This window comes from Phyllobates terribilis, unplaced genomic scaffold, assembly GCF_046119375.1.
Source record: "Phyllobates terribilis strain yellow unplaced genomic scaffold, ASM4611937v1 Scaffold_3__8_contigs__length_932513732, whole genome shotgun sequence".
Classification (NCBI taxonomy): Eukaryota; Metazoa; Chordata; class Amphibia; order Anura; family Dendrobatidae; genus Phyllobates; species Phyllobates terribilis.
Genome location: NW_027362763.1, coordinates 754,868,058 through 754,893,334, shown reverse-complemented (window position 1 = coordinate 754,893,334; position 25,277 = coordinate 754,868,058). Strand labels below are relative to the sequence as shown.

The window sequence follows — 25,277 nt, the reverse complement described above, 5'->3', positions numbered from 1 at the left end:
GCTCTAAGAATGTGGGACTCACGGATCCATTTTTAAAACTGATGTATGGATCAATGAAACTCTATTGGTCTGTGTGTTGTCTGTAAAAAAATGGACAGCACTAGGAGGTGTCACACTAACATGTGAATGCAGCGTTATAGTCAGAAAAATATGGTTTATATAGTTTCAAGCCTGTGGCAGGAGTCACTTTCCTAATCTGATACTTAGAATGATGATCAATATGAAGCAAGACTCTTCGGAAATCAATCTACTATTATTTCTTACCGGTAAAGATCATTTCTTTTTTGCATGATGGAGTTTATTATGAATGCTCTTATAGTCAGCATTACATATGTATGATAACTTTGCCTTGGAGATTTTTTGATAATTAGATTCTATAAATAAAAATGATGATAAATCTTGCTCGGTGACACAGGTCTTTGGGCAGATTAAATTCAGACCATTCTTTGGGATAAGAAAAGATTTTGATTAAATCAATCTTACAAAGGGCTTTGCTTGATAAATATTTCATTGCATCCCAATGAGCTATGCGTCATATGACTTTCATTATATTTTGTGACCTATAAATTTTTAATTTGTGTTTTCAGGCGACAACGGATTTATATGGCAACTGCACACTACGTCATTCGGGAACATCTGCAGCAGCACCAGAAGCAGCTGGGGTGTTTGCCTTAGCCCTAGAGGCAAAGTATGTTATTCTGACTTATGGAAATATGACAGTAAATATGCTGAAACGCAGGCAAGCGCTACAGACAAACCTTAAAGAGGATCTGTCACTTCTAAAGTACAGTGGTGCTTTAAAGTTTGTGAACCCTTTAGAATTTTTCCTATTTCTGCATAAATTTGACATAAAATGACTTGAGATTTTCACACAAGTTGTAAAAGTAGATAAAGAGAACAAAAATCAAGCAAACAAATAAAATATATTAGACTTATCTCAAGTTGGTGAATGGCAACAGCATGTGAACCTTTGCTTTCAGTATCTGGTGTGACCTCCTTATGCAGCAAAATTGCATCTAAATATATCTGCAACATTTTGATTAGTGATTAGACCTGCACATTGGCTTGGAGGAATTTCAGTCCATTCCTCCCTAGAAAACAACTTGAACAGTTATGTTCGTGGATTTTCTATCATGAACTGTTCACTTCCGGCACTTCCACAGCATTTTTATAGGATTAAGGTCAGGATTTTGACTTAACCATTCCAAAACCTTAACTTTATTCTTCTTTAGCCATTCTTTTGTAGAACAACCTGTGTACTTTTGGTCGTTGTCTTACTTCATGAACCACGTGCTCTTGAGATTTAGCACAAGGACAGATGTCACAACATTTTCGGTTAAAATTTGCTGGTATAATTCATAAATCATTGTTTCATCAATGAGGCAAACCATCTTGGCCCAGAAGCTGCAAAACAGTCCCAAATTACGATTTTGCCACCACCATGTTTCACAGGTGGTATAAGGATTTTATTCTGCAATGTTGTGCTTTTCTCTTTCCAAACATAATGGATCTCGCTCAAACCAAAAAGCTCTGATTTGGTCTCATTTATTAATAAAACATTGTTACAATAGCCTTCTGTCTTGTCCAGTTGATCTTTAGTAGACTGTAGACAGATAGCAATGTTATTTCTGGAGAGCAGTGCCTTCCTTCTTGCAATTCTGCTATGCACACCATTGTTGCTCTGTGTCCTGATGGTGAACTCTTGAAGATTAACACTAGCTAATTTAAGAGAGGCCTTTAGTTACTTAGAGGTTACCTTGGATTCCTTTGTACCCTCGCAGACAATTATATGTCTTGCTCTTGTAGTGATTTTTGTTGGTTGACCACTTATTCGAAAGGTAATAATTGCCTTAAATTTCTTCCATTTGATCAAAATATGTCTGACTGTGGAATAATGGAGTCTAAACCCTTTAGGGATGGTTTTGTAACTTTTTCAGCCTCATGAGCTTTAACATCTCCTTTATTCGTGTCATGATACACTTCCACAAACACGTGTTGTGAAGATCAGACTTAGATAAATCCCTTTACTTTAAATAAAAACACTTGATTGTCATCCTATTGATTGAAAACACCAAACTCTACTTTCAACTTAAAATTATTTGCTGCTTAGTGCCCACGATGCAGAAATGATGCATATTTTTTACGCTTCTCCCTGGCAGGAAAAACGCATGCGGATTTTGCATGTGTTTGTCCTGCCAGGTAGAAGCGTTTATCAAGCGTTTTTGCATGCATTTCTGCATGCGGGTTATCAAGCGCTTTTCCAAACGATTTTGGCAACACTTGGAAAAGTGCTTGACAACTTGGTCACACTATATAAATCCATGCAACCGGCATGGATTTTATATAATGTGACCAAGTAATAGTTTAAAAAAAAGAATAAGAATGGTAAAAAATAAAAAAATAAAGATTATACTTACCTTCCGATGGCCCCCGGTCTCCTTCTCCGCTCTGTCCGGTCTCCCCAGTGTCTCACGGTGGTGTGAAGGACCTGCGATGACATCATTGAGTCATGTGACTGGTCACGCGACCGCTGGCGTCGGCGGTCGCGTGACCAGTCACATGACTCAATGACGTCATCGCAGGTCCTCACACCACCGCGAGCCGCCCAACACACCACATGCATCGCTATGGAGACCAGGGGACATCGGAAAGTAAGTATAATCTTTATTTTTTATTTTAAATTCTTTTTTTTACAGTTTCTATGGTACCCGGGTCTGTATGAGAGTGTCTTCTTCTCCAGACCTGGGTACCATCCGCACATTGAATCGCTTCATATCCGTGTGTTCAAATGTGCTGACACGAATATTGAGCATTTCAATGCAAGTCAATGGCGGCAATTACGCTGCGTGTCCGCAAAATTAATGGACATGCTGCGTATTTTTCCGCAATGATAATCCGCAGCGGAAATTTCCGCAGCATGTGCACAGCACATGCGGATTATCATTGGGGACCATGGGGCACGTATTACCAAGCTTTTTTTAAGCATTTTCGCTGCGGAAATTCCGAGGCAAAAACGCTTGAAAAACGCATAATGGGCACATAGCCTAAAGGTTCACATATTTTTGCCACTCACAGACATGTGATATTGAATCATTTACCTCATTCGTATAAAATTACAAAGTTTGATATTTTTACTTGTTTGTTTGATTTGTTTTTCTTTATCTACTTTTAGGACTGTGTGAATATCTGATGTAGTTTTTACTTCAAATTTATGCAGAAGTATGAAAAATTCTGAAGGGTTCGCAAAACTTTCAAGCATCACTGTATCTGTTTTGATACTATGTGCACTCATTGTAAAAATAACAATTATCTAGCATGTTTTCTTATATCTTTACAGTTGGTTGTGTCAATCCTCTGTCATTCCTTCTGGAAATGTATGAACAAATTCACAAATGGGCATTACCATATTTCTTGTCAAATGGTTGTGTCCCTGTACGGCCTCATAGTGTACAGTGAGTAGTAATAGTGTCAGACTAAAAAAAATGGCATATCAGGCCCTATTATTTTGACATTAGTATCCCCTCAGGATATAATGTTGCACTCAACAATACTTGTAAATTATCTATGCACAGATCATATCTATATCACCCAATTGGATTGCACCTGTCATTTTTCTAAAGATGTCTGGTAAATGAAAGCTGTGTTTTTTTATTGCTAAATACAGTACAGACCAAAAGTTTGGACACACCTTCTCATTTAAAGATTTTTCTGTATTTTCATGACTATGAAAATTGTACATTCACACTGAAGGCATCAAAACTATGAATTAACACGTGGAATTATATACTTAACAAAAATGTGTGAAAACAACTGAAAATATGTCTTATATTCTAGGTTCTTCAAAGTAGCCACCTTTTGCTTTGATGACTGCTTTGCACACTCTTGGCATTCTCTTGATGAGCTTCAAGAGGTAGTCACCGGAAATGGTTTTCACTTCACAGGTGTGCCCTGTCAGGTTCAATAAGTGGGATTTCTTGCCTTACAAATAGGGTTGGGACCATCACTTGTGTTGTGCAGTAGTCAGGTGGATACACAGCTAATAGTCCTACTGAATAGACTGTTAGAATTTGTATTATGGCAAGAAAAAAGAAGCTAAGTAAAGAAAAACGAGCGGCCATCATTACTTTAAGAAATGAAGGTCAGTCAGTCCGAAAAATTGGGAAACTTTGAAAGTGTCCCCAAGTGCAGTTGCAAAAACCATCAAGCGCTACAAAGAAACTGGCTCACATGAGGACCGCCCTAGGAAAGGAAGACCAAGAGTCACCTCTGCTTCTGATGATAAGTTTATCTGAGTCACCAGCCTCCGAAATCGCAGGTTAACAGCAGCTCAGATTAGAGACCAGGTCAATGCCACACAGAGTTCAAGCAGCAGACACATCTCTTCAACAACTGTTAAGAAGAGACTTTGTGCAGCAGGCCTTCATGGTAAAATAGCTGCTAGGAAACCATTGCTAAGGACAGGCAACAGGCAGAAGAGACTTGTTTGGGCAAAAGAACGCAAGGAATAGACATTAGACCAGTGGAAATCTGTGCTTTGGTCTGATGATTCCAAATTTGAGATCTTTGGTTCCAACCACTGTGTCTTTGTGCGACGCAGAAAAGGTGAACGGATGGACTCTACATGCCTGGTTCCCACCGTGAAGCATGGAGGAGGAGGTGTGATGGTGTGGGGGTGCTTTGCTGGTGACACTGTTGGGGATTTATTCAAAATTGAAGACATACTGAACCAGCATGGCTACCACAGCATCTTGCAGTGGCAAGCTATTCCATCCGGTTTGCGTTTAGTTGGACCATCATTTATTTTTCAACAGGACAATGACTCAAACACACCTCCAGGCTGTGTAAGGGCTATTTGACCAAGAAGGAGAGTGATGGGGTGCTACTTCAGATGACCTGGCCTCCACAGTCACCAGACCTGAATCCAATCGAGATGGTTTGGGGTGAACTGGACCGCAGAGTGAAGGCAAAAGGGCCAACAAATGCTAAGCATCTCTGGGAACTCCTTCCAGATTGTTGGAAGACCATTTCCAGTGCCTACCTCTTGAAGCTCATCAAGAGAATGCCAAGAGTGTGCAAAGCAGTCATCAAAGCAAAAGGTGGCAACTTTGAAGAACCTAGAATATAAGACATATTTTCAGTTGTTTCACACTTTTTTGTTAACTATATAATTCCACATGTGTTAATTCATAGTTTTGATGCCTTCAGTGTGAATGTACAATTTTCATAGTCATGAAAATACAGAAAAATCTTTAAATGAGAAGGTGTGTCCAAACTTTTGGTCTGTACTGTATTTACTTAATTATTTTTATTACTATATATTTATTACTATTGCAGTTAAACAATATTAGTTTATGAACAACCTATGCATGCAAATTTTTCTTGCTAGCATCCAAATGATTTTGCTGTTAAGGCACAATTCAATAAAAAATGGAGTTTCCTATTCTAAATGCCGATTAGGCAAAGCTAGGCATACTTTGAGATAAAATAGCATAGTAATCAACTCTTACTAACTGACCTCCACCCTCCTTTAATGTCACATATCAAATAATGGTGCAATAAGACAAAGCAACTAATACCACTTGAAGTGCAACAGATTAATTCAGCATTCTTCACCACTTTTCATTCTAGAAAATGGACTATGAACAATTTGTCAGGCATCACTTTATTTTATAAGTGGGGTAAACCTGGCATTCTTTAGTAGCTACTCTATACAACAGGCATTCATAATGTTGGTGTTATGAATGTAACATGCACTCACTCCTGGGTAATGGAAAAAGGGAAGACCTTCAACAGGGAGACACCATAACCATACCCAACTGGTCCTTCTACAGACCTGAAAGACCCTAGCCGCACAACTCAAAAACACCATCTCAGACCTGGCTCTCTAAAAGACCATTGAGGGGTTTATCGTACCTCCTGAGGAGCCAGAGGGGAGGCCGCAACACACTGTCAACAAGAGGAGAGAAAAATGTGCAGGAAGATGCGAAAACCCAGGGTGAGATAATTAAAACATGTTCCTATAGGGTAGATGAAGAGAGCTAAGGAGAGCCAAAAGTAAAAGGAACAAGTATAACCTCCCAGAAACCTAAAGAGATAAAAGGAAGAGGAACTGGGAAAAAAAACAAACAGACTCACTGGAATTCAGCTGGTGTTTACCATACAATGTAAACACCTAAGCTGAAGGACTGAAACATCTAAACCCAAGTCCACCTAAAGGTATAGCTAGCAAGGAAGTGCAGTGAAGGGTGAACATATAAAACCCAACCCAGAAAGGGCAGACCAAAACAGGAATATGGAAGACATCTGGAGAGGAGCAAACCAAGAAGGGAGAATAAAGACAAGTGAAACAATCAGCAATTGAACAGGAAAAAAAAGACAATAGCACAGATGGACTAAACTGTCTGTGGCTATGGTCTACCAATAGTCCTAAATCTGTGATTTTAGTACATGGTGATTAATGGGTTAAAGAAATAGATATTTAAGAACTTTTCAGATAGAGTATCTAAACTTCCTCCACCTCCATGAACAAGACCTTAGAGAAATAGAGGTTGACACCTGAGTTCTTTGCTTTCTGTAAGTTAAAGTCTATTCAAACCTAATATGTCATGCACAGATAATTCCAGATATTCCGATCATTTTATTTCTATATTGTAATGCACTTTGTATTATTATAGCCCAGGTCTCACCTGGAGAGATTTACAACACCTAACAGTACTGACATCCAAGAGAAATCAGCTTCATGATGAGGTTCATAAGTGGAGAAGGAATGGAGTTGGATTGGAGTTTAACCACTTATTCGGCTATGGCGTCCTTGATGCTGGTTCTATGGTTAAAATGGCACGAGAATGGAAAACCGTGCCTGAGAGATTTCACTGTATTGGAGGATCAGTACAAGAGCCAAGGTATGTTACTTAACCACTTTTACATGTTATTGATAAACCCACTTCTTCAACTATCTGCTGTGCATACGCCATCCTGTCGACCTCCTCTATCCACTTCACACAAGCAGAAACGGCTCCAGTGGGCTAAACATTACATGAAGACTGATTTCAAAACTGTTTTGTTCACGGATGAGTGCCGTGCAGCGCTTGATGGTCCAGATGGATGGAGTGGAGGATGGCTGGTTGATGGACACCCCACGCAAACACGGCTACAGCGCCAACAAGGAGGAGGTGGAGTAATGTTTTGGGCTGGAATCATGGGGAGAGAGATTGTTGGCCCCTTTAGGATCCCTGAAGGCGCTAAAGATGAACTCCATAATGTATGTGGATTTTCTCAAACAGCACTTCCTGCCATGGTTCAAGAAGAAGAACCGTGTATTTCACAGCAAGATCATTTTTTTGCATGATAATGCACCATCTCATGCTGCACATAAAACATCTGCACCTCTGGCTGATATGGGCATAAAAGGGGACAAACTTATGGTGTGACCCCCATGCTCCCCTGACCTCTACCCCATTCAGAACCTCTGGAGCATCATCAAAAGGAGTGTCTATGATGGCGAGAGAGTTCAGAAGCTCCTTTCGAACAAGGGGTCCTATGTGAAAATGTAACATCACCTAGAATAAAGTTTTGAGTTGAAAACTGTTTGATTTCAGTTTCTAATAACCTGCTAATGCTTATAATTTCAAAAATGACCATTTTTTTGGTCTTTATTAAAATGAAAAGGTTGATCGAAAAGTTTGGGGGATCTAAGAGTGTGGCAACCCAGTAGTCATGATTACTTCGAATTCTGACAATATGAGGGTCATGTTGCAGGTAGTGCAGCAAGAAGGCACTTATGTGTCTTGCGCATCTCGGAGCCCCAAAATTATTTTCTGGGCTAGATGCAGCTAAAAATTATTATTAATTTTAAATCTGGTGGAGCTTAGTATAGATGGCCTAATAGGATCAGTGCTGCACACTGCTACAAAGCCCAAATTATTTTCCAGCCAAGATACAGATAAACATGATTAGTAATTTTAAATCTGGTGGAGCTTATTATAGATGGCCTAATAGAATCAGTGCTGCACACTGCTACAAAGCCCAAATTATTTTCCAGCCAAGATACAGATAAACATGATTAGTAATTTGAAAGCTTAAAACGGTTGGTAGGGTGATTTTAACCAATCATCAAGCTTTTACTCTCCCCAGGATGACACAGGGGTAGAAAAGTCGTTTCGGATCCATGATTTGTTCATCTTTATGAACGTGAGTCTGTCTACATTATCAGTGGAGAGCCGCGTGCGCTTATCTGTCAGCACACCACCAGCAGCGCTGAACACACGTTCAGACAGAACGCTGGCTGCGGGGCATGACAAGATCTCCAAGGCGTAAGTGGCTAGCTCCGGCCATTTATCCAGATTGGAAGCCCAAAAAGAGCAAGGGTCCAGTGACACAGTCATGGCTTCAATGTTTACTTGGAGATACTCCTGTACCATCGTCTCTAGGCGTTGACTATGTGTCAGACTTCTTGTCTCCTGTGGCCTTGCAAAGGATGGGCTAAAAAAGTGGTGAAATGATTCCGCAAAATTGATGTTACCAGCAGATACTGTGGTTCTGTTACGGTTTGAGTGCTGAACACTTGACGGTCCCACGGTTGGCAAGTTGGAACTGTGAGATTCACTACGTGCACCACTGGTGTTTTGTGGAAAAGCACATGTAAGATTCTGCAACAGTCTCTGCTGATACTCCTGCATGCGTGCATCCCTTTCTATGGCAGGAATAATTTCGGCAAATTTACTTTTGTACCGGGGATCTAACAGTGTGGCAACCCAGTAGTCAGGATTATTTCTAATTCTCACAATTCGAGGGTCATGTTGCAGGTAGTGCAGCAAGAAGGCACTCATGTGTGTTGCGCATCCAGGAGCACCAAGTCCCTGTTGTGTTGGTGGCGAGGTAACAATCATGCTTCCTTCCTCTGTCCTCTCCCCCCAACCTCGCACAACAGAAATGTGATCAAGGTCTCCCTCATCTGATGAGTCTTCCATCAGTTCGTCCTCCACTTCTTCCTGGGCTCCTGCACCTTCCTCACTAGTTTGGCTGCTACCATGCGCCCTGGTAAAACCATCTCCCCCACCCTCACATGCCTGCCGCCTTGGTGCTGCCGACCGTCTGGACCTTGCAGATGTTAGCCCTTCCGCATACAACTCCTCCTCCTCTACTTCCTCCACCTCCTCTTGTGCCACCACCTGACTCCGAATTCTGTTTAACATGTGCTCCAGCATGTAAATCACCGGAATAGTCATGCTGATAATGGCATCGTCAGCACTAAACATCTTCGTCGCCATTTCAAAACTGTGCAGAAGGGTGCATAGGTCCCTGATCTGAGACCACTCCTCCAGCGTGATTTGCCCCACCTCTGGATCTCGTTGGCCCAGGCTATACGTCAGAACGTATTGCACCAGGGCTTGTCGGTGCTGCCACAGTCGCTGCAACATGTGCAGAGTTGAATTCCACCGGGTAGGCACATCGCATTTTAGCCGGTGAAGTGGCAGGCCCAACGACTTCTGTAGAGATGTAAGTCGCTGAGCTGCGGGATGCGAACGGCGGAAGTGAGCACACAGCGACCGTGCCCTCTGCAGAAGGCCATCTAGTCTGGGATAGTGGGCTAAAAATTGCTGGACAACCAGGTTCAACACGTGAGCCATACAAGGCACGTGTGTGACATTGCCCCGGCGAAGGGCCGCACCCAGGTTTGCAGCATTGTCGCACACGGCCTTCCCTGGTTTCAGGTCCAGTGGAGGCAACCATTCATGAAATTGGTTCTCCAGAGCTGACCACAACTCCTCAGCTGTGTGACTCACATTTCCCAGACATTTCAAAGTAAAAACCGCCTGATGACGTTGAGCCCTACTGCCAGCATAGTAAGGAGGTGTGCAGGATCCCTTCTGCGCAGTTAGAAAGCTTGTGGCATGACCAGACAGGCTTTGGGTGCAGGTGGAAGACCGAGAGGAGGTTGAGGAGGCAGAAGCAGTGGAGGAACTTTGACATAAAGAGGATTGATGCACAACTCGTGGGGACGGCAAGACTTGGACAGCAGCCCCTTGTCCTTCTGTCACCATAGTTACCCAGTGCCCAGTCAGCGACATGTAACGCCCCTGTCCATGCCTACTCGTCCAAGTGTCTGTGGTGAAATGCACCCTGTCACACACAGAGTTTCTCAAAGAAGCGGTGATGTTGTGTGCGACATGCTGGTGGAGCGCAGGCACACCTTTCTTTGAGAAGTAGTGCCGACTGGGCATCTGGTATTGGGGCACTGCGACGGACATAAGGTCTCGAAAATCCTCTGTATCCACCAGGCGGAAAGGCAGCATTTCTGTAGCCAAGAGCTTGCAGATGGTGAAATTCAACCTCTTAGCTTTCTCATGGCTAGGAGGAAATGGTCTTTTACTTGTCCACATCTGAGGGACCGAGGGCTGGCTATTGTGCTTAGACGGGGTTGATAAGGGTGTCCCTGGCAAACTGCCGGTCTGTGAGGAAGATGCAGGTGGACATGTTAGGTTGCCTTGATCCAAAGGTGGTGCTATCGATGTCGGACAGCGCTCAACACCAGCTGATGTTACCACCTCCAAAGAAAATGATGACCTGCCAATCACGCTGGCTGTTGCGGGTAAAGAGGTGGCAGGTCTGCGCCCCAAAACAGGTGTGACTGCTGTCCCCCCAGTCACAGAGGATGAAGAGGCCGCGGATGCACAAGATATGGCAGACGGTGGTTGGCCCGGCCGGCTAGGCCGCATTGTAGCACACTGAGCTTCCCACTGCAACTTATGCTTCATGTCCATGTGCCGGTTCATGCATGAAGTACTCAAACTATGTATTTTTTGGCCTCTACTTAGCTTTTGCTGACAAATGTTACAGATAACACGAGTTGGGTCATCTTTATCGATCTGAAAAAATGCCCAGGCTATGCAAGGCTTAGCACCCATGCGACCTGAAGAGCCACCACGACTTGTGGTGAGAGGCAGAGTTGTGTTTGAGGATGCAGTTGTTGACGTGCTTCCAGTACTACGTCTCTGTCCAGGAAGGCGCAACCTGACCTCGTCGTCACTAGCATCTTCCTCCACCTCCTCTGCTGACCTCATCTCTTGGCTGACTGTGGGTTGACAGTAAGTGGGATCTCCAACCTCATCATCATCACCCTGTGCGTTATCACACCCGTCGTCCTCAGAGCCAACCTGTTCCTGCCCTGACAAAAAACTAAAGTTGTCGCTCCAATCAGGTATTTGAGTCTCATCATCGTCTTCCTCATTGTCTCCACCAACAGGAGTTACAGTTTGGGAATGAGGGTCTACATTATGGTCAGAACCTTCTGCGTCTGGTCCTGGTTCCGACTCATAAAGATTCTGGGCATCAGTGCAGATCATTTCCTCGTCTGGATTCACAGAAGCGCTGGAGTCGACCTCTGATTCCCAGGCTATAGTATGAGTAAACAGCTCTGCAGACTCAACCATCTGTTCTACCTCATACTCAGACGGGCAGCTGGAGATTTGGGAGCTGTGAGGAAGCAAGTGCGATTGGGGTGACACCTTTGAGGACTGGAGTATTTGTGATGTTGAAGTTGATGTGGAGGAGAGCCCACTTAAAGGAGCACTTGATATCCGTTGAAGCACCTGCTGTTTTTGTGCCTCATCTGGAATTTGTAGCGATTGGCGTGGCCGTAAGAAAGGGATCTTATCACATTGTCCGCTAAAAGAAGTAGACATTTTAGTTTGGCTGGAAGATGGTCTTTCTTCTGCAGATGTTACTGTTGCTTTAACACCTACCCCACGGACACAACCTTTTTTCCCCTTCCCAACACGCCTATTCCCCTTTCCACCAGCAGCAGGCCTTTTTCCACTCATTTTGGTGGTTAACTAATTCACAACTCTGGAGTTGTTTGCACAAAAAAAACAATGGATGGGAACCGAGCAGAGCTGAGTGGCCAAACTGTGGTATTAGGCCAAAACTATTGGCTGGGTTAGATGGAGAAAAAAATTATATTCGATTTGCAACCTGATGGAGGTCAGTATAGATGGACTAATAGAACAAGTCCCACACACTGCTAGAAGGCCAAAAAATTTTTCAGAGCTAGATGCAGACAAAAAATTATTTTGAATTTGCAACCTGATGGAGGTCAGTATAGGTGGACTAATAGAACAAGTCCCACACACTGCTAGAAGGCCAAATATTTTTTCAGAGCTAGATGCAGAAAAAAATTATATTCAGTTTGCAACCTGATTGAGGTCAGTATAGATGGACTAATAGAACAAGTCCCACACACAGCTAGAAGACCAAATATTTTTTCAGAGGTAGATGCAGAAAAAAATTATATTCAGTTTGCAACCTGATGGAGGTCTGTATAGATGGATTAATAGAACAAGTCCCACACACAGCTAGAAGCCCAATATTTTTTCAGAGGTAGATGCAGAAAAAAAAATATTTTTAATTTGCAACCTGATGGAGGTCAGTATAGATGGACTAATAGAGAAAGTCCCACACACTGCTAGAAGGCCAAATATTTTTTCAGAGCTAGATGCAGAAAAAAATTATATTCTGTTTGCAACCTGATGGAGGTCAGTATAGATGGACTAATAGAACAAGTCCCACACACAGCTAGAAGCCCAAATATTTTTTCAGAGGTAGATGCAGATAAAAATTATTTTTAATTTGCAACCTGATGGAGGTCAGTATAGATGGACTAATAGAGAAAGTCCCACACACTGCTAGAAGGCCAAATATTTTTTCAGAGCTAGATGCAGATAAAAATTATTTTTAATTTGCAACCTGATGGAGGTCAGTATAGATGGACTAATAGAGAAAGTCCCACACACTGCTAGAAGGCCAAATATTTTTTCAGAGCTAGATGCAGATAAAAATTATTTTTAATTTGCAACCTGATGGAGGTCAGTATAGATGGACTAATAGAGAAAGTCCCACACACTGCTAGAAGGCCAAATATTTTTTCAGAGCTAGATGCAGATAAAAATTATTTTTAATTTGCAACCTGATGGAGGTCAGTATAGATGGACTAATAGAGAAAGTCCCACACACTGCTAGAAGGCCAACTATTTTTTCAGAGCTAGATGCAGAAAAAAATTATATTCAGTTTGCAACCTGATGGAGGTCTGTATAGATGGATTAATAGAACAAGTCCCACACACAGCTAGAAGCCCAATATTTTTTCAGAGGTAGATGCAGAAAAAAAATATATTCAGTTTGCAACCTGATGGAGGTCTGTATAGATGGATTAATAGAACAAGTCCCAAACACAGCTAGAAGCCCAATATTTTTTCAGAGGTAGATGCAGAAAAAAAATATATTCAGTTTGGAACCTGATGGAGGTCAGTATAGATGGACTAATAGAGAAAGTCCCACACACTGCTAGAAGGCCAAATATTTTTTCAGAGCTAGATGCAGAAAAAAATTATATTCAGTTTGCAACCTGATGGAGGTCAGTATAGATGGACTAATAGAACAAGTCCCACACACTGCTAGAAGCCCAAATATTTTTTCAGAGCTAGATGCAGAAAAAAATTATATTCAATTTGCAACCTGATGGAGGTCAGTATAGATGGACTAATAGAATGATGCTATGCCCAAAAGATTTTACTTCACTAGGGGCAGTAAAAAAATTGGTATTCTATACACAGGTGGTATATCTTGCAACACAGATAGGCTACTCCACTGACTAACACACTCTGCAATAGGCCAAAAAGGATTAGCTTTGCTAGATTCAGCCAAATGCTGTGAAAAAAACTTGCACAGCACTGGCACAGACCTGCCTGGCAAAAACTGATAGGAACTGATGTAACCTAGTCCTGAAAAGGACTGCAATTACAATTAGTCTTTGCTCCCACAATCTATCTATTTAAGAGCACAGACCTGCCTGATAAAAGTCGTAGGAAATGCTGTAACCTAGTCCTTAAAAGGACTGCAATCACAACTATTCCCTACTCCCAAGCTATCTGTAGATTTGTGCGAAAATTGGCTTGAAATTAACAAGGTATAGCGCACACAGCAACAGCGGTGCCGTCTAACACGCAGCTGCTGCAGTGAGAAAATGGTGGCGACGGGGAAAATGGCTTGGTCTTATAGGGCAAGGACATGTGACATACACTGCCAATGACACATGCCCTTGCTTGTGTGAAAAACAGCAGTTCGCTCCGTGTGTGCGCTGCTGATAGGCTGACAGACTGCACCTCCCCACTGCAAATGCGGGAAAGAGAAAAAAAAATGGAGATCTTCATTATTCCTGCAGAGATCCATCCCCTGCCCCTCCCCCCACCCCGCTGTACACTCAAACTGCGTATTAACATTAATTTTCATCATTACTGAGAAAAAATCCAGTTATGATTTTGGTGCACGAACAGTTATCGAACATAACCTCGAACAGCCAAATTTTTCTCAAATCGTTCGTGTTCGCCGAACGGCTCGAACACCGCCCAGATGTTCGATCAGATGAGGGAGACCTTGATCACATTTCTGTTGTGCGAGGTTGGGGGGAGAGGACAGAGGAAGGAAGCATGATTGTTACCTCGCCACCAACACAACAGGGACTTGGTGCTCCTGGATGCGCAACACACATGAGTGCCTTCCTGCTGCACTACCTGCAACATGACCCTCGAATTGTGAGAATTAGAAATAATCCTGACTACTGGGTTGCCACACTGTTAGATCCCCGGTACAAAAGTAAATTTGCAGAAATTATTCCTGCCATAGAAAGGGATGCACGCATGCAGGAGTATCAGCAGAGACTGTTGCAGAATCTTACATGTGCTTTTCCACAAAATACCAGTGGTGCACGTAGTGAATCTCACAGTTCCAACTTGCCAACCATGGGACCGTCAAGTGTTCAGCACTCAAACCGTAACAGAACCACAGTATCTGCTGGTAACATCAATTTTGCGGAATCATTTCACCACTTTTTTAGCCCATCCTTTGCAAGGCCACAGGAGACAAGAAGTCTGACACATAGTCAACGCCTAGAGACGATGGTACAGGAGTATCTCCAAGTAAACATTGAAGCCATGACTGTGTCACTGGACCCTTGCTCTTTTTGGGCTTCCAATATGGATAAATGGCCGGAGCTAGCCACTTACGCCTTGGAGATCTTGTCATGCCCCGCAGCCAGCGTTCTGTCTGAACGTGTGTTCAGCGCTGCTGGTGGTGTGCTGACAGATAAGCGCACGCGGCTCTCCACTGATAATGTAGACAGACTCACGTTCATAAAGATGAACAAATCATGGATCCGAAATGACTTTTCTACCCCTGTGTCATCCTGGGGAGAGTAAAAGCTTGATGATTGGTTAAAATCACCCTACCAACCGTTTTAAGCTTTCAAATTACTAATCATGTTTATCTGTATCTTGGCTGGAAAATAATTTGGGCTTTGTAGCAGTGTGCAGCACTGATTCTATTAAGCCATCTATAATAAGCTCCACCAGATTTAAAATTACTAATCATGTTTATCTGTATCTTGACTGGAAAATAATTTGGGCTTTGTAGCAGTGTGCAGCACTGATCCTATTAGGCCATCTATACTAAAGCTTCACCAGATTTAAAATTAATAATAATTTTTAGCTGCATCTAGCCCGGAAAATAATTTTGGGGCTCCGAGATGCGCAAGACACATAAGTGCCTTCTTGCTGCACTACCTGCAGTATGACCCTCATATTGTCAGAATTCGAAGTAATCATGACTACTGGGTTGCCACACTCTTAGGTCCCCCAAACTTTTCGATCAACCTTTTCATATTAATAAAGACCAAAAAAATGGTCATTTTTGAAATTATAAGCATTAGCAGGTTGTTAGAAACTGAAATCAAACAGTTTTCAACTCAAAACTTTATTCTAGGTGATGTTACATTTTCACATAGGACCCCTTGTTCGAAAGGAGCTTCTGAACTCTCTCGTCCATTGAATTTGTCAGGTTTTGGATGGTTTCTGCTTCAATTGTTTTGCATGAGGACAGAATACCCTCCCAGAGCTGTTGCTTAGATGTGAACTGCCTCCCGCCATCATAGACACTCCTTTTAATGATGCTCCAAAGGTTCTGAATGGGGTAGAGGTCAGGGGAGCATGGGGGTCACACCATAAGTTTGTCCCCTTTTATGCCCATATCAGCCAGAGATGCAGATGTTTTATGTGCAGCATGAGATGGTGCATTATCATGCAAAAAAATGATCTTGCTGTGAAATACACGGTTCTTCTTCTTGAACCATGGCAGGAAGTGCTGTTTGAGAAAATCCACATACATTATGGAGTTCATCTTTAGCGCCTTCAGGGATCCTAAAGGGGCCGACAATCTCTTTCCCCATGATTCCAGCCCAAAACATTACTCCACCTCCTCCTTGTTGGCGCTGTAGCCGTGTTTGCGTGGGGTGTCCATCAACCAGCCATCCTCCACTCCATCCATCTGGACCATCGAGCGCTGCACGGCACTCATCCGTGAACAAAACAGTTTTGAAATCAGTCTTCATGTAATGTTTGGCCCACTGGAGCCGTTTCTGCTTGTGTGAAGTGGATAGAGGAGGTCGACAGGATGGCGTATGCACAGCTGCAAACCTCTGAAGGACCCTGCATCTTGTTGTTCGGGGGACGTTGGAGGCACCAGCAGCTTCAAAAACTTGTCTGCTGCTATGACAAGGCTCTTTTGCCGCTGCTCTTTCAACCTGACGTAGTTGCCTGTAGGAAAGAGTCCTCAATTTGCCCTTATCAGCACGCACACGTGTGTACTGTGAATCAGCTACATACTTCTTGATTGCCAAGACACTTCATCCTGATCATCGCACAATGTTGATTGTAGTCATGCCTTGACCTAAACACTCCACAATTTGTTGCTTCTCAGCAGCCGACACATCCTTTTTCTTTCCCATTTTGGCAGAAAATGTAGGCTGCTTAATAATGTGAGACAGCCTTCTTAAGTAGTCTTGCCTTTCATTGGACACACCTGCCAAACTAATTAGCACAGGTGTCTGCAATTGCTTACAGTGATAAAAAGAGCCCTGACACACATCACCATCAATGAGTTTAACTGACAAACAAACAAATTCTTCCCTTATCACTCCTAAACACTTTTTGCATAATAATTTGGAACACAGTGTACATGTGCTTTTCCACAAAACACCAGTGGTTCACGTAGTGAATCTTACAGTTCTAACTTGCCAACCGTGGTCTGTATGGAGTTGTTCAATAAAGGGCCCAATATTAAGATAACATAGATGGGAGAGGTCTCTATGAATAGGAATTCCTAAGTATTTGATACCCTGTGAGGGCCAGGCAAAGGGAAAGTTGGACTGGATGGAATCCTATATAGATTTGGGGAGGGAGACGTCGAGGGCCTCAGACTTCGCTGCATTGATTTTAAGAACTACTGATGGAGTCATTTTGACTCCTTTCGTTTTTTATTTCTCTTCTGTGACTACATTTTTCAGAATTCTGGCTTGAAACTCGGTGATTTTTCCTCAAATATGATGTGAAAAAAGATTTTGTGAGAATAAATAATTTTGGTGAAAAATTTGCGCGTTTTTTTCAAAATTTACCAAGAACTACTGAAGGGAGTCATTTTGACTCCCTACTATATTTTGAGGTCCTTTTGTCACTAAATGTTGCTATAAAGTTTTGTGCATAATTTTTTCACTCTGTCTTATTTACCCTGATGTTCATATAGATGTAGTTCAATTTGCATGTCAACTTTTCACATTTTCCTTGTGTTTTACCTGCTTGTATTACTGTGTAATGCTGAACAAACTCTATCTGATGAGGAGCTAGATGCATTCATTGCGATATTCTATGCTCGTGGAATATCTGGCACGAACCGTCACTCGATTAGCAGTATTTGGTGTAATGACTGGGGAATACCGTTTTGCAAAGCGACAATGTCTAGGGACCGCTTTGTTGAAATTATGAGGTTTCTCAGATTTGATGAGAAATCTACTCGATCGGAGAGACTGCAAACGGACAAGTTTGCTCTATTTTCTACTGTGTGGGACAGGTTTATTGAAAATTGTATTGCGTGTTACAAACCTGGCCCATACATAATGGTGGATGAGCAACTTTTCCCAAGCAAAACTAGGTGTCCATTCACGCAGTACATGCCTTCCAAACCAGATAAATATGGCCACAAATATTGGCTAGCTGTTGATAAGAGGAGCAAATATCTGGCAAATGGCTTCCCTTATCTAGGCAAAGATGACACACGCCGTGCTGAGGACCGTTTAGCTGACCATGTGGTAATGAAGTTATTGGACCCGTTTTTGAAAAAAGGTCGCAATGTTACAACCGATAATTATTTTACTTCAGTAAAATTAGCTAAACAGCTAAAAAGCAAAGGAACAACCATCGTGGGAACACTGAACAAGATAAGGCGAGAAGTGCCTAAAGAAATAAAATCCATGAAAGAGGAATTGTACAACACTAAAGTGTTTAGAAATGAAGACAATTTTACACTTACAGTATATCAAGGAAAGCCCAACAAAAATGTTGTCATTTTGAGTTCCGTCCATCCAGATGTTGTTGTTGCGTCTGATTCCGCTAAAAAAACTCCAGAAACGGTAAAGTTTTACAATGAAACAAAATATGGAGTAGATGTAGTGGATCAGATGGCACGAAAATATACCACACGAACATGCACAAGGAGATGGCCTGTTCATGCATTTGAAAATGCCTTAGACTTTGCGGGTATAAATGCATGGATAATATTCAAGGAGATTACCCACCAAAAAATGTCACGCAAGGCATTTTTGCAAACGCTTGTAAGAGAGTTGAGTGGTCCTTATGTCACAGATAGGGAAAAGGGTTCCACGTCCCAAGTTTCTACATGCTCAGAAGTGATGGTTCAAACAAAATTTTGCCAGATCAAAGAAAAGTGTAAGAAAAATAGATCTGTCGGAAATTGTAAGACTTGTGGTAAGTCTTTGTGTGGGCAATGTACTGCCATAAATCAAAGGCAATGCCTAAAATGCGAAACACCAAATGTTTAGAAGGTGAATTCTGCGCCATATTTTCATTTTTATGCTCCTCCACCTACATTTTCTCTGCTTTTTGTTCTTCAGTTGTTGTTTATATGTGTGCACTTGAATAAAAAAAAATGTTTGAAAAACGTCTATTATAATTATTGTTATTTTCTGTAGAAAAATAAGAAAAGCAGAAAAAAAACAATCAAAAGCATTACTGTTGGATCTCACAATAATAATACATTACAAAAAATATAATTATTAATAAATAACCACAAATGAAACTCTAAAAATAAACGAAAACAAGCAAGGAGTCAAAATGACTCCTTTCAGTAGTTCTAGGCGGGGTCACGAGTCCAGTAGTCTTAGTGTTAAAATTTGACCATGTAACAAAGTGATCTATTTCAGCCATAACAGTATGGATGGATATATGTGATTGAGTGATATCTACTAGGACATCATCAGCAAATAGAGAGCACTTGTACTCGGTGCCTCCCACCTCAATCCACCTAATATTGGGGTTATGGCGAATTGATGAGAGCAGGTGCTCCGTCACTAGGATGTATAAGAGAGGGGACAGAGAACATCCCTGCCTTGTCCCATTGGTGATTGTGAAAGGTGATGAAAATGTTCTGACGCGCCCCCTGGGCCTTGGGACACCCGGAGCCGGACCCTTTTTGGTGGATGCTGGTGGTTGTAGTCTCCGTGGCGGCGACCCGGTTCCGTGGCTCAGGGCGGTCAAACCAGTGGCGGAACTATTTATGTGGTTTTGATGTTTAAATGTCCGACTACGCCACCCGTGGATTGCGGTCAGAGTGAACCGCCGCTCCAGGGCAGACCGCTGAGGCTGGTGTTGTGGGTGCAGCAGAGCGTAGCATAACTCCCCACGGGAGGAGTATAGCCTCAGGGCAGTGTATGCGGAGGATGGGGGTGATGGTGCAGGGCAGCAGCAGTAACGACACGGAGTCAGTGATGCAGTCCAGGGCCTTTACTCACAGTTCTTATTATCCAGACCACGTCTGCAGGTAACGGCTGCCAACGTCATACTGTGCTCACCAGGTGAGGGGCTCAGACAACTCCCAGATAACTTTGGAGCGCTTCACAGGACCCCCTTTGTGTGTCCTTTGTCTGGCCTTTCTTACCAACCCTTCTGTCCGGCTGCCTCGGGCCTCATCTTGGTAAACTTGGCGCCAGTTTCCCTGACCCTATGTGGTGCCTTCCTAGCGGGTGTAGCGAGGGGCTGCGCCACATAAAATGTCACAGCCTCCTGTTTCTAGCTGAGGGTCGTTTCCTGCCTCCACTAGTTTCGGGGACCGGTCTCCCCCTTTGGCCTGACCCCTCCACGCAGGTGGATTCGGGCGTGCGGTGGCGACTCGCCCGTCCGCACCCCTGGGATCCCTTCGTTCCTTGTTCCTGGAGCCTTCTCCGCTCCTCTTCCTTCCTTCTCCCTCTTCCAGGCCTGGGCCTCTGTTACTAGGCCCGCCTCCGGAGCAGAGCTCATGCAGAGCCCCTGCTCCCTGCCACTTCTGCTCAGACTTCTCTGCACTGAACTAAGATGGTGCCCACCTTTTATACTCCCTTCTCAATGCACCCAGGAACTGCTTCCTCCCTGCTCCTGCACTACAGGGTTCCCCTTCCTCAGTGTTCCCTCCCCCCACTCCAGCCAGGGACAGGGACTGTCGTGCCCATCTCAGGGGCATATTGGTCGCCCTGCCCCACGGCAATGTGGTGTAATGCATGCAGGTGTCGGGTCCTGATCCACACTACATCCTTACCTGAGAGTGAGATATCACACCTCTGGGTGAGGTGCAATACCTCTGTAGCAACCGAGCCCTCAGGGTGCTACAGTTCCATTTATCTTCAGCCTAGGTGACGTATTGCGATACAGGGCCGTGATTTTGGCTATAAAAGGGTCCCCTAGACCCCTACCCCAAGCTTTTTAAGAGAATCATATATGGCGTGCCAGGAGACTCTATGGAATGCTTTCTCAGCATCCAACGAGAGTATCTAATTACAAATTTTTAACTGCATCTAGCCCAGGAAATACTTTGTGCCTAGTAGCAGTGTCTGCTAGTCAGCGGATTATCCCGGCTGTTAAGCAAGCTACACCACCTGTAGTTTGGACGCTTAATTTTTTCAAAGGAAATGCTTCGGGACCACGGGATACTCAGTGAAGAGCATCAGGAGGCACCCCAAGGCATAGGGGCTGGGACTGGCAGTAGGATGCCTTGCGGTGGACAGCCGAGCTCGATCCTTATAAAAGCTTTTTAACTGCAGCAGCTTTAGTGGACGCTACTGGAGCTGGAATTACGCGGCTGCTGGCATGAGACTTGCCCTCCAATAGATCCTTGTAAATGGATTTAAAGTGTATTCATTCAAATTAGAGAGACAATTTAAATTGAAAAGCTTAGAGCTGCCTCCACCACAGGGGGGCTCGCTCGACCCACCAGCGGACAGGCACCAGTATTGGGAGAGGGGGGCTGGCCATCAGGGTTCACCGCGGCTCTGGCACAAACCCGGCGACGCGGAGGTGGCACGGGCAGGAGCGGACTGAACGTGTCGGCTTCTCACTTTTTGGATTTTAGAAGGGCATGACATGCCTATATCTGTGTCTCCCCCTCCTTTTACTCCTCCACCTCTTTTCTTTTCGCATGACTATATGTACTTGTCACTTTTCCATGTGTTAGTTGTGTCTTCTGAGCAGTTTGTCAGCTTTTGGACACCTTTGAAGGTGTTTTCTATGTGTTTCTATGTGTTTTTGTTTGCCTGCCATTGGTTTTAACGGTGTTCGAAGGTGTTCGACGAACAGTTCGACGAACAGTTCGGCGAACACACGGGTGTTCGACGAACTGAACCGAACTCGAACACTACGGGGGTGGCTCAACACTAGTCATGATGTAAAAACTTATTGCTAGTTGTAGGTTTTCTATAAACACTCATTACCAATTTGGCCCACCCACGTGGCAGTAAATGTAATTTCATATTTTAGGTGTTCCTATTAATATATGTTACAAACTTGTTAAATTCTGCCATATTGTTTTCCTACACTGTTATCAGATCTTTGATGTATGTATAATATCATTTTAAGTGTGATAGGGTTTTTTAATCTACAGTACAGACCAAAAGTTTGGACACACCTTCTCATTTAAAGATTTTTCTGTATTTTCATGACTTTCAAAATTGTACATTAACACTGAAGGCATCAAAACTATGAATTAACACATGTGGAATCATATACTTAACAAAAAAAGTGTGAAACAACTGAAAATATGTCTTACATTCTAAGTTCTTCAAAGTAGCCACCTTTTGCTTTGATGACTGCTTTGCACACTCTTGGCATTCTCTTGATGAGCTTCAAGAGGTAGTCACCGGAAATGGTCTTCCAACAATCTTGAAGGAGTTCCCAGAGATGCTTAGCACTTGTTGGCCCTTTTGTCTTCACTCTGCGGTCCAGCTCACCCCAAACCATCTCGATTGGGTTCAGGTCTGGTGACTGTGGAGGCCAGGTCATCTGGCGTAGCAACCCATCACTCTACCTCTTGGTCAAATAGCCCTTACACAGCCTAGAGGTGTGTTTGTGGTCATTGTCCTGTTGAAAAATAAATGATGGTCCAACTAAACGCAAACCGGATGCAATAGCATGCTGCTGCAAGATGCTGTGGTAGCCATGCTGGTTCAGTATGCCTTCAATTTTGAATAAATCCCCAACAGTGTCACCAGCAAAGCACCCCCACACCATCACACCTCCTTCTTCATGCTTCACGGTGGGAACCAGGCATGTAGAGTCCATCCGTTCACCTTTTCTGCGTCGCACAAAGACATGGTGGTTGGAACCAAAGATCTCAAATTTGGACTCATCAGACCAAAGCACAGATTTCCACTGGTCTAATGTCCATTCCTTGTGTTCTTTAGCCCAAACAAGTCTCTTCTGCTTGTTGCCTGTCCTTAGCAGTGGTTTCCTAGCAGCTATTTTACCATGAAGGCCTGCTGCACAAAGTCTCCTCTTAACAGTTGTTGAAGAGATGTGTCTGCTGCTAGAACTCTGTGTAGCATTGACCTGGTCTCTAATCTGAGCTGCTGTTAACCTGCAATTTCTGAGGCTGGTGACTTGGATAAACTTATCCTCAGAAGCATAGGTGACTCTTGGTCTTCCTTTCCTGGGGCGGTCCTCATGTGAGACAGTTTCTTTGTAGCACTTGATGGTTTTTGCAACTGCACTTGGGGACACTTTCAAAATTTGCCCAATTTTTCGGACTGACTGACCTTCATTTCTTAAAGTAATGATGGCCACTCGTTTTTCTTTACTTAGCTGCTTTTTTCTTGCCATAGTACAAATTCTAACAGTCTATTGAGTAGAACTATCAGCTGTGTATCCACCAGACTTCTGCACAACACAACTGATGGTCCCAACCCCATTTATAAGGCAAGAAATCCCACTTATTAAACCTGACAGGGCACACCTGTGAAGTGAAAACCATTTCCGGTGACTACCTCTTGAAGCTCATCAAGAGAATGCCAAGAGTGTGCAAAGCAGTCATCAAAGCAAAAGGTGGCTACTTTGAAGAACCTAGAATATAAGATATATTTTCAGTTGTTTCACACTTTTTTGTTAAGTATATAATTCCACATGTGTTAATTCATAGTTTTGATTCCTTCAGTGTGAATGTACAATTTTCATAGTCATGAAAATACAGAAAAATCTTTAAATGAGAAGGTGTGTCCAAAATTTTGGTCTGTACTGTATGTTTATATAACCCTCTTCAAAAGTTGCGAGGAATAGGACGGGGAATGTCAATGCGACCAACGGCCCATTGCTGTCCCTGGCAGCGACAAAACTATTGATGGCCAAACTGAAACATATTGTGGGAGCAGATAAATTTAAGGGATTCACATGTAAAATTTTTACATTGCTCATTCTTTGGTAGCCTATCCAAAAAACTCCTGATCATGTGTATGTGTGATTTCTGCAGTATTTGCCTATATAGGCTTACTACGTCTGTACTAGCCAAGCTATGAACTTCTCTTTATTCAAAAGTATTAATAACCTCATTAATAGCTTATAGTTCTCAGGGTATACTTTCCAGCATTGGTCCCAAGAATCAATCCAGGTACCGATTCAAAGGCCCGGCCATTGAATTTATTAAGTTCAATAGACCAAATTCCTACTTTCTTTTTGATCCTACCTTGTCACTAGAATCGACCTACAGTGGGTACGGAAAGAATTCAGACCCCTTTAAATTTTTCACTCTTTTTTTCATTGCAGCCATTTGGTAAATTCTAAAAAGTTCATTTTTTTTCATTAATGTACACTCTGCACCCCATCTTGACTGAAAAAAAAAACAGAAATGTAGACATTTTTGCAAATTTATTAAAAAAAAAAAAACTGAAATATCACATGGTTATAAGTATTCAGACCCTTTGCTCACTCATATTTAAGTCGCATGCTGTCCATTTCCTTGTAACATAGTAACATAGTTTTTAAGGTTGAAGGAAGACTAAGTCCATCTAGTTCAACCCATAGCCTAACATGTTGATCCAGAGGAAGGCAAAAAACCCCATGTGGCAAACACTAAGCTCCACATTGGGGAAAAAAATTCCTTCCCGACTCCATACGATAATCAGACTAGTTCCCTGGATCAACGCCCTATCAAGGAATCTAGTATATATAACCTGTAATATTATACTTTTCAAGAAAGGCATCCATGCCCTTCTTAAATTTTAATAGTGAATCACTCATTACAACATCATGCGGCAGAGAGTTCCATAGTTTCACTGCTCTTACAGTAAAGAATCCCCGTCTGTGATTATGATTAAACCTTCTTTCCTCCAGATGTAGAAGATGCCCCCTTGTCCCCGTCTCTGACCTCAGAGTAAAAAGATCAGTAGAAAGGTCTTTGTACTGTCCCCTCATATACTTGTACATAGTAATAAGATCACCCTTAAGCCTTCTTTTTTCCACAGTAAATAACCCCAAGTGTAATAACCTGTCTTGGTATTGCAGACCCCCCAGTCCTCTAATAACCTTGGTCGCTCTTCTCTGCACCCTCTCTAGTTCAGCTATGTCTTTCTTATACACCGGAGACCAAAACTGTACACAGTATTCTAAGTGTGGTCGCACTAATGACTTGTATAGAGGTAAAATTATGTTCTCCTTATGAGCATCTATGCCTCTTTTAATGCATCCCATTATTTTATTTGCATTTGCAGCAGCTGCCTGACACTGGCCACTAAATGTGAGCTTGTCGTCCACCAATACACCCAGGTCTTTTTCAGTTACAGTTTTGCCCAGTGTTTTACAATTAAGCATATAATTATACATTTTATTTCCTCTGCCCAAGTGCATTACCTTACATTTATCCCCATT

General features: G+C 42.8%; 1 protein-coding gene across 2 annotated transcripts in view; it reads left to right on the top strand.

The window, feature by feature from the left end:
* PCSK2 (proprotein convertase subtilisin/kexin type 2) overlaps positions 1 to 25,277 on the top strand; it is a 370,368-nt gene that overhangs the window by 321,666 nt on the left and 23,425 nt on the right. For both annotated transcript variants that reach the window (XM_073672192.1, XM_073672191.1), the window contains 2 exons: positions 588 to 688; positions 6,675 to 6,902. In XM_073672192.1, coding sequence (XP_073528293.1) covers positions 588 to 688; positions 6,675 to 6,902 — 329 coding nt within the window. The remainder of the gene's footprint in view (positions 1 to 587; positions 689 to 6,674; positions 6,903 to 25,277) is intronic.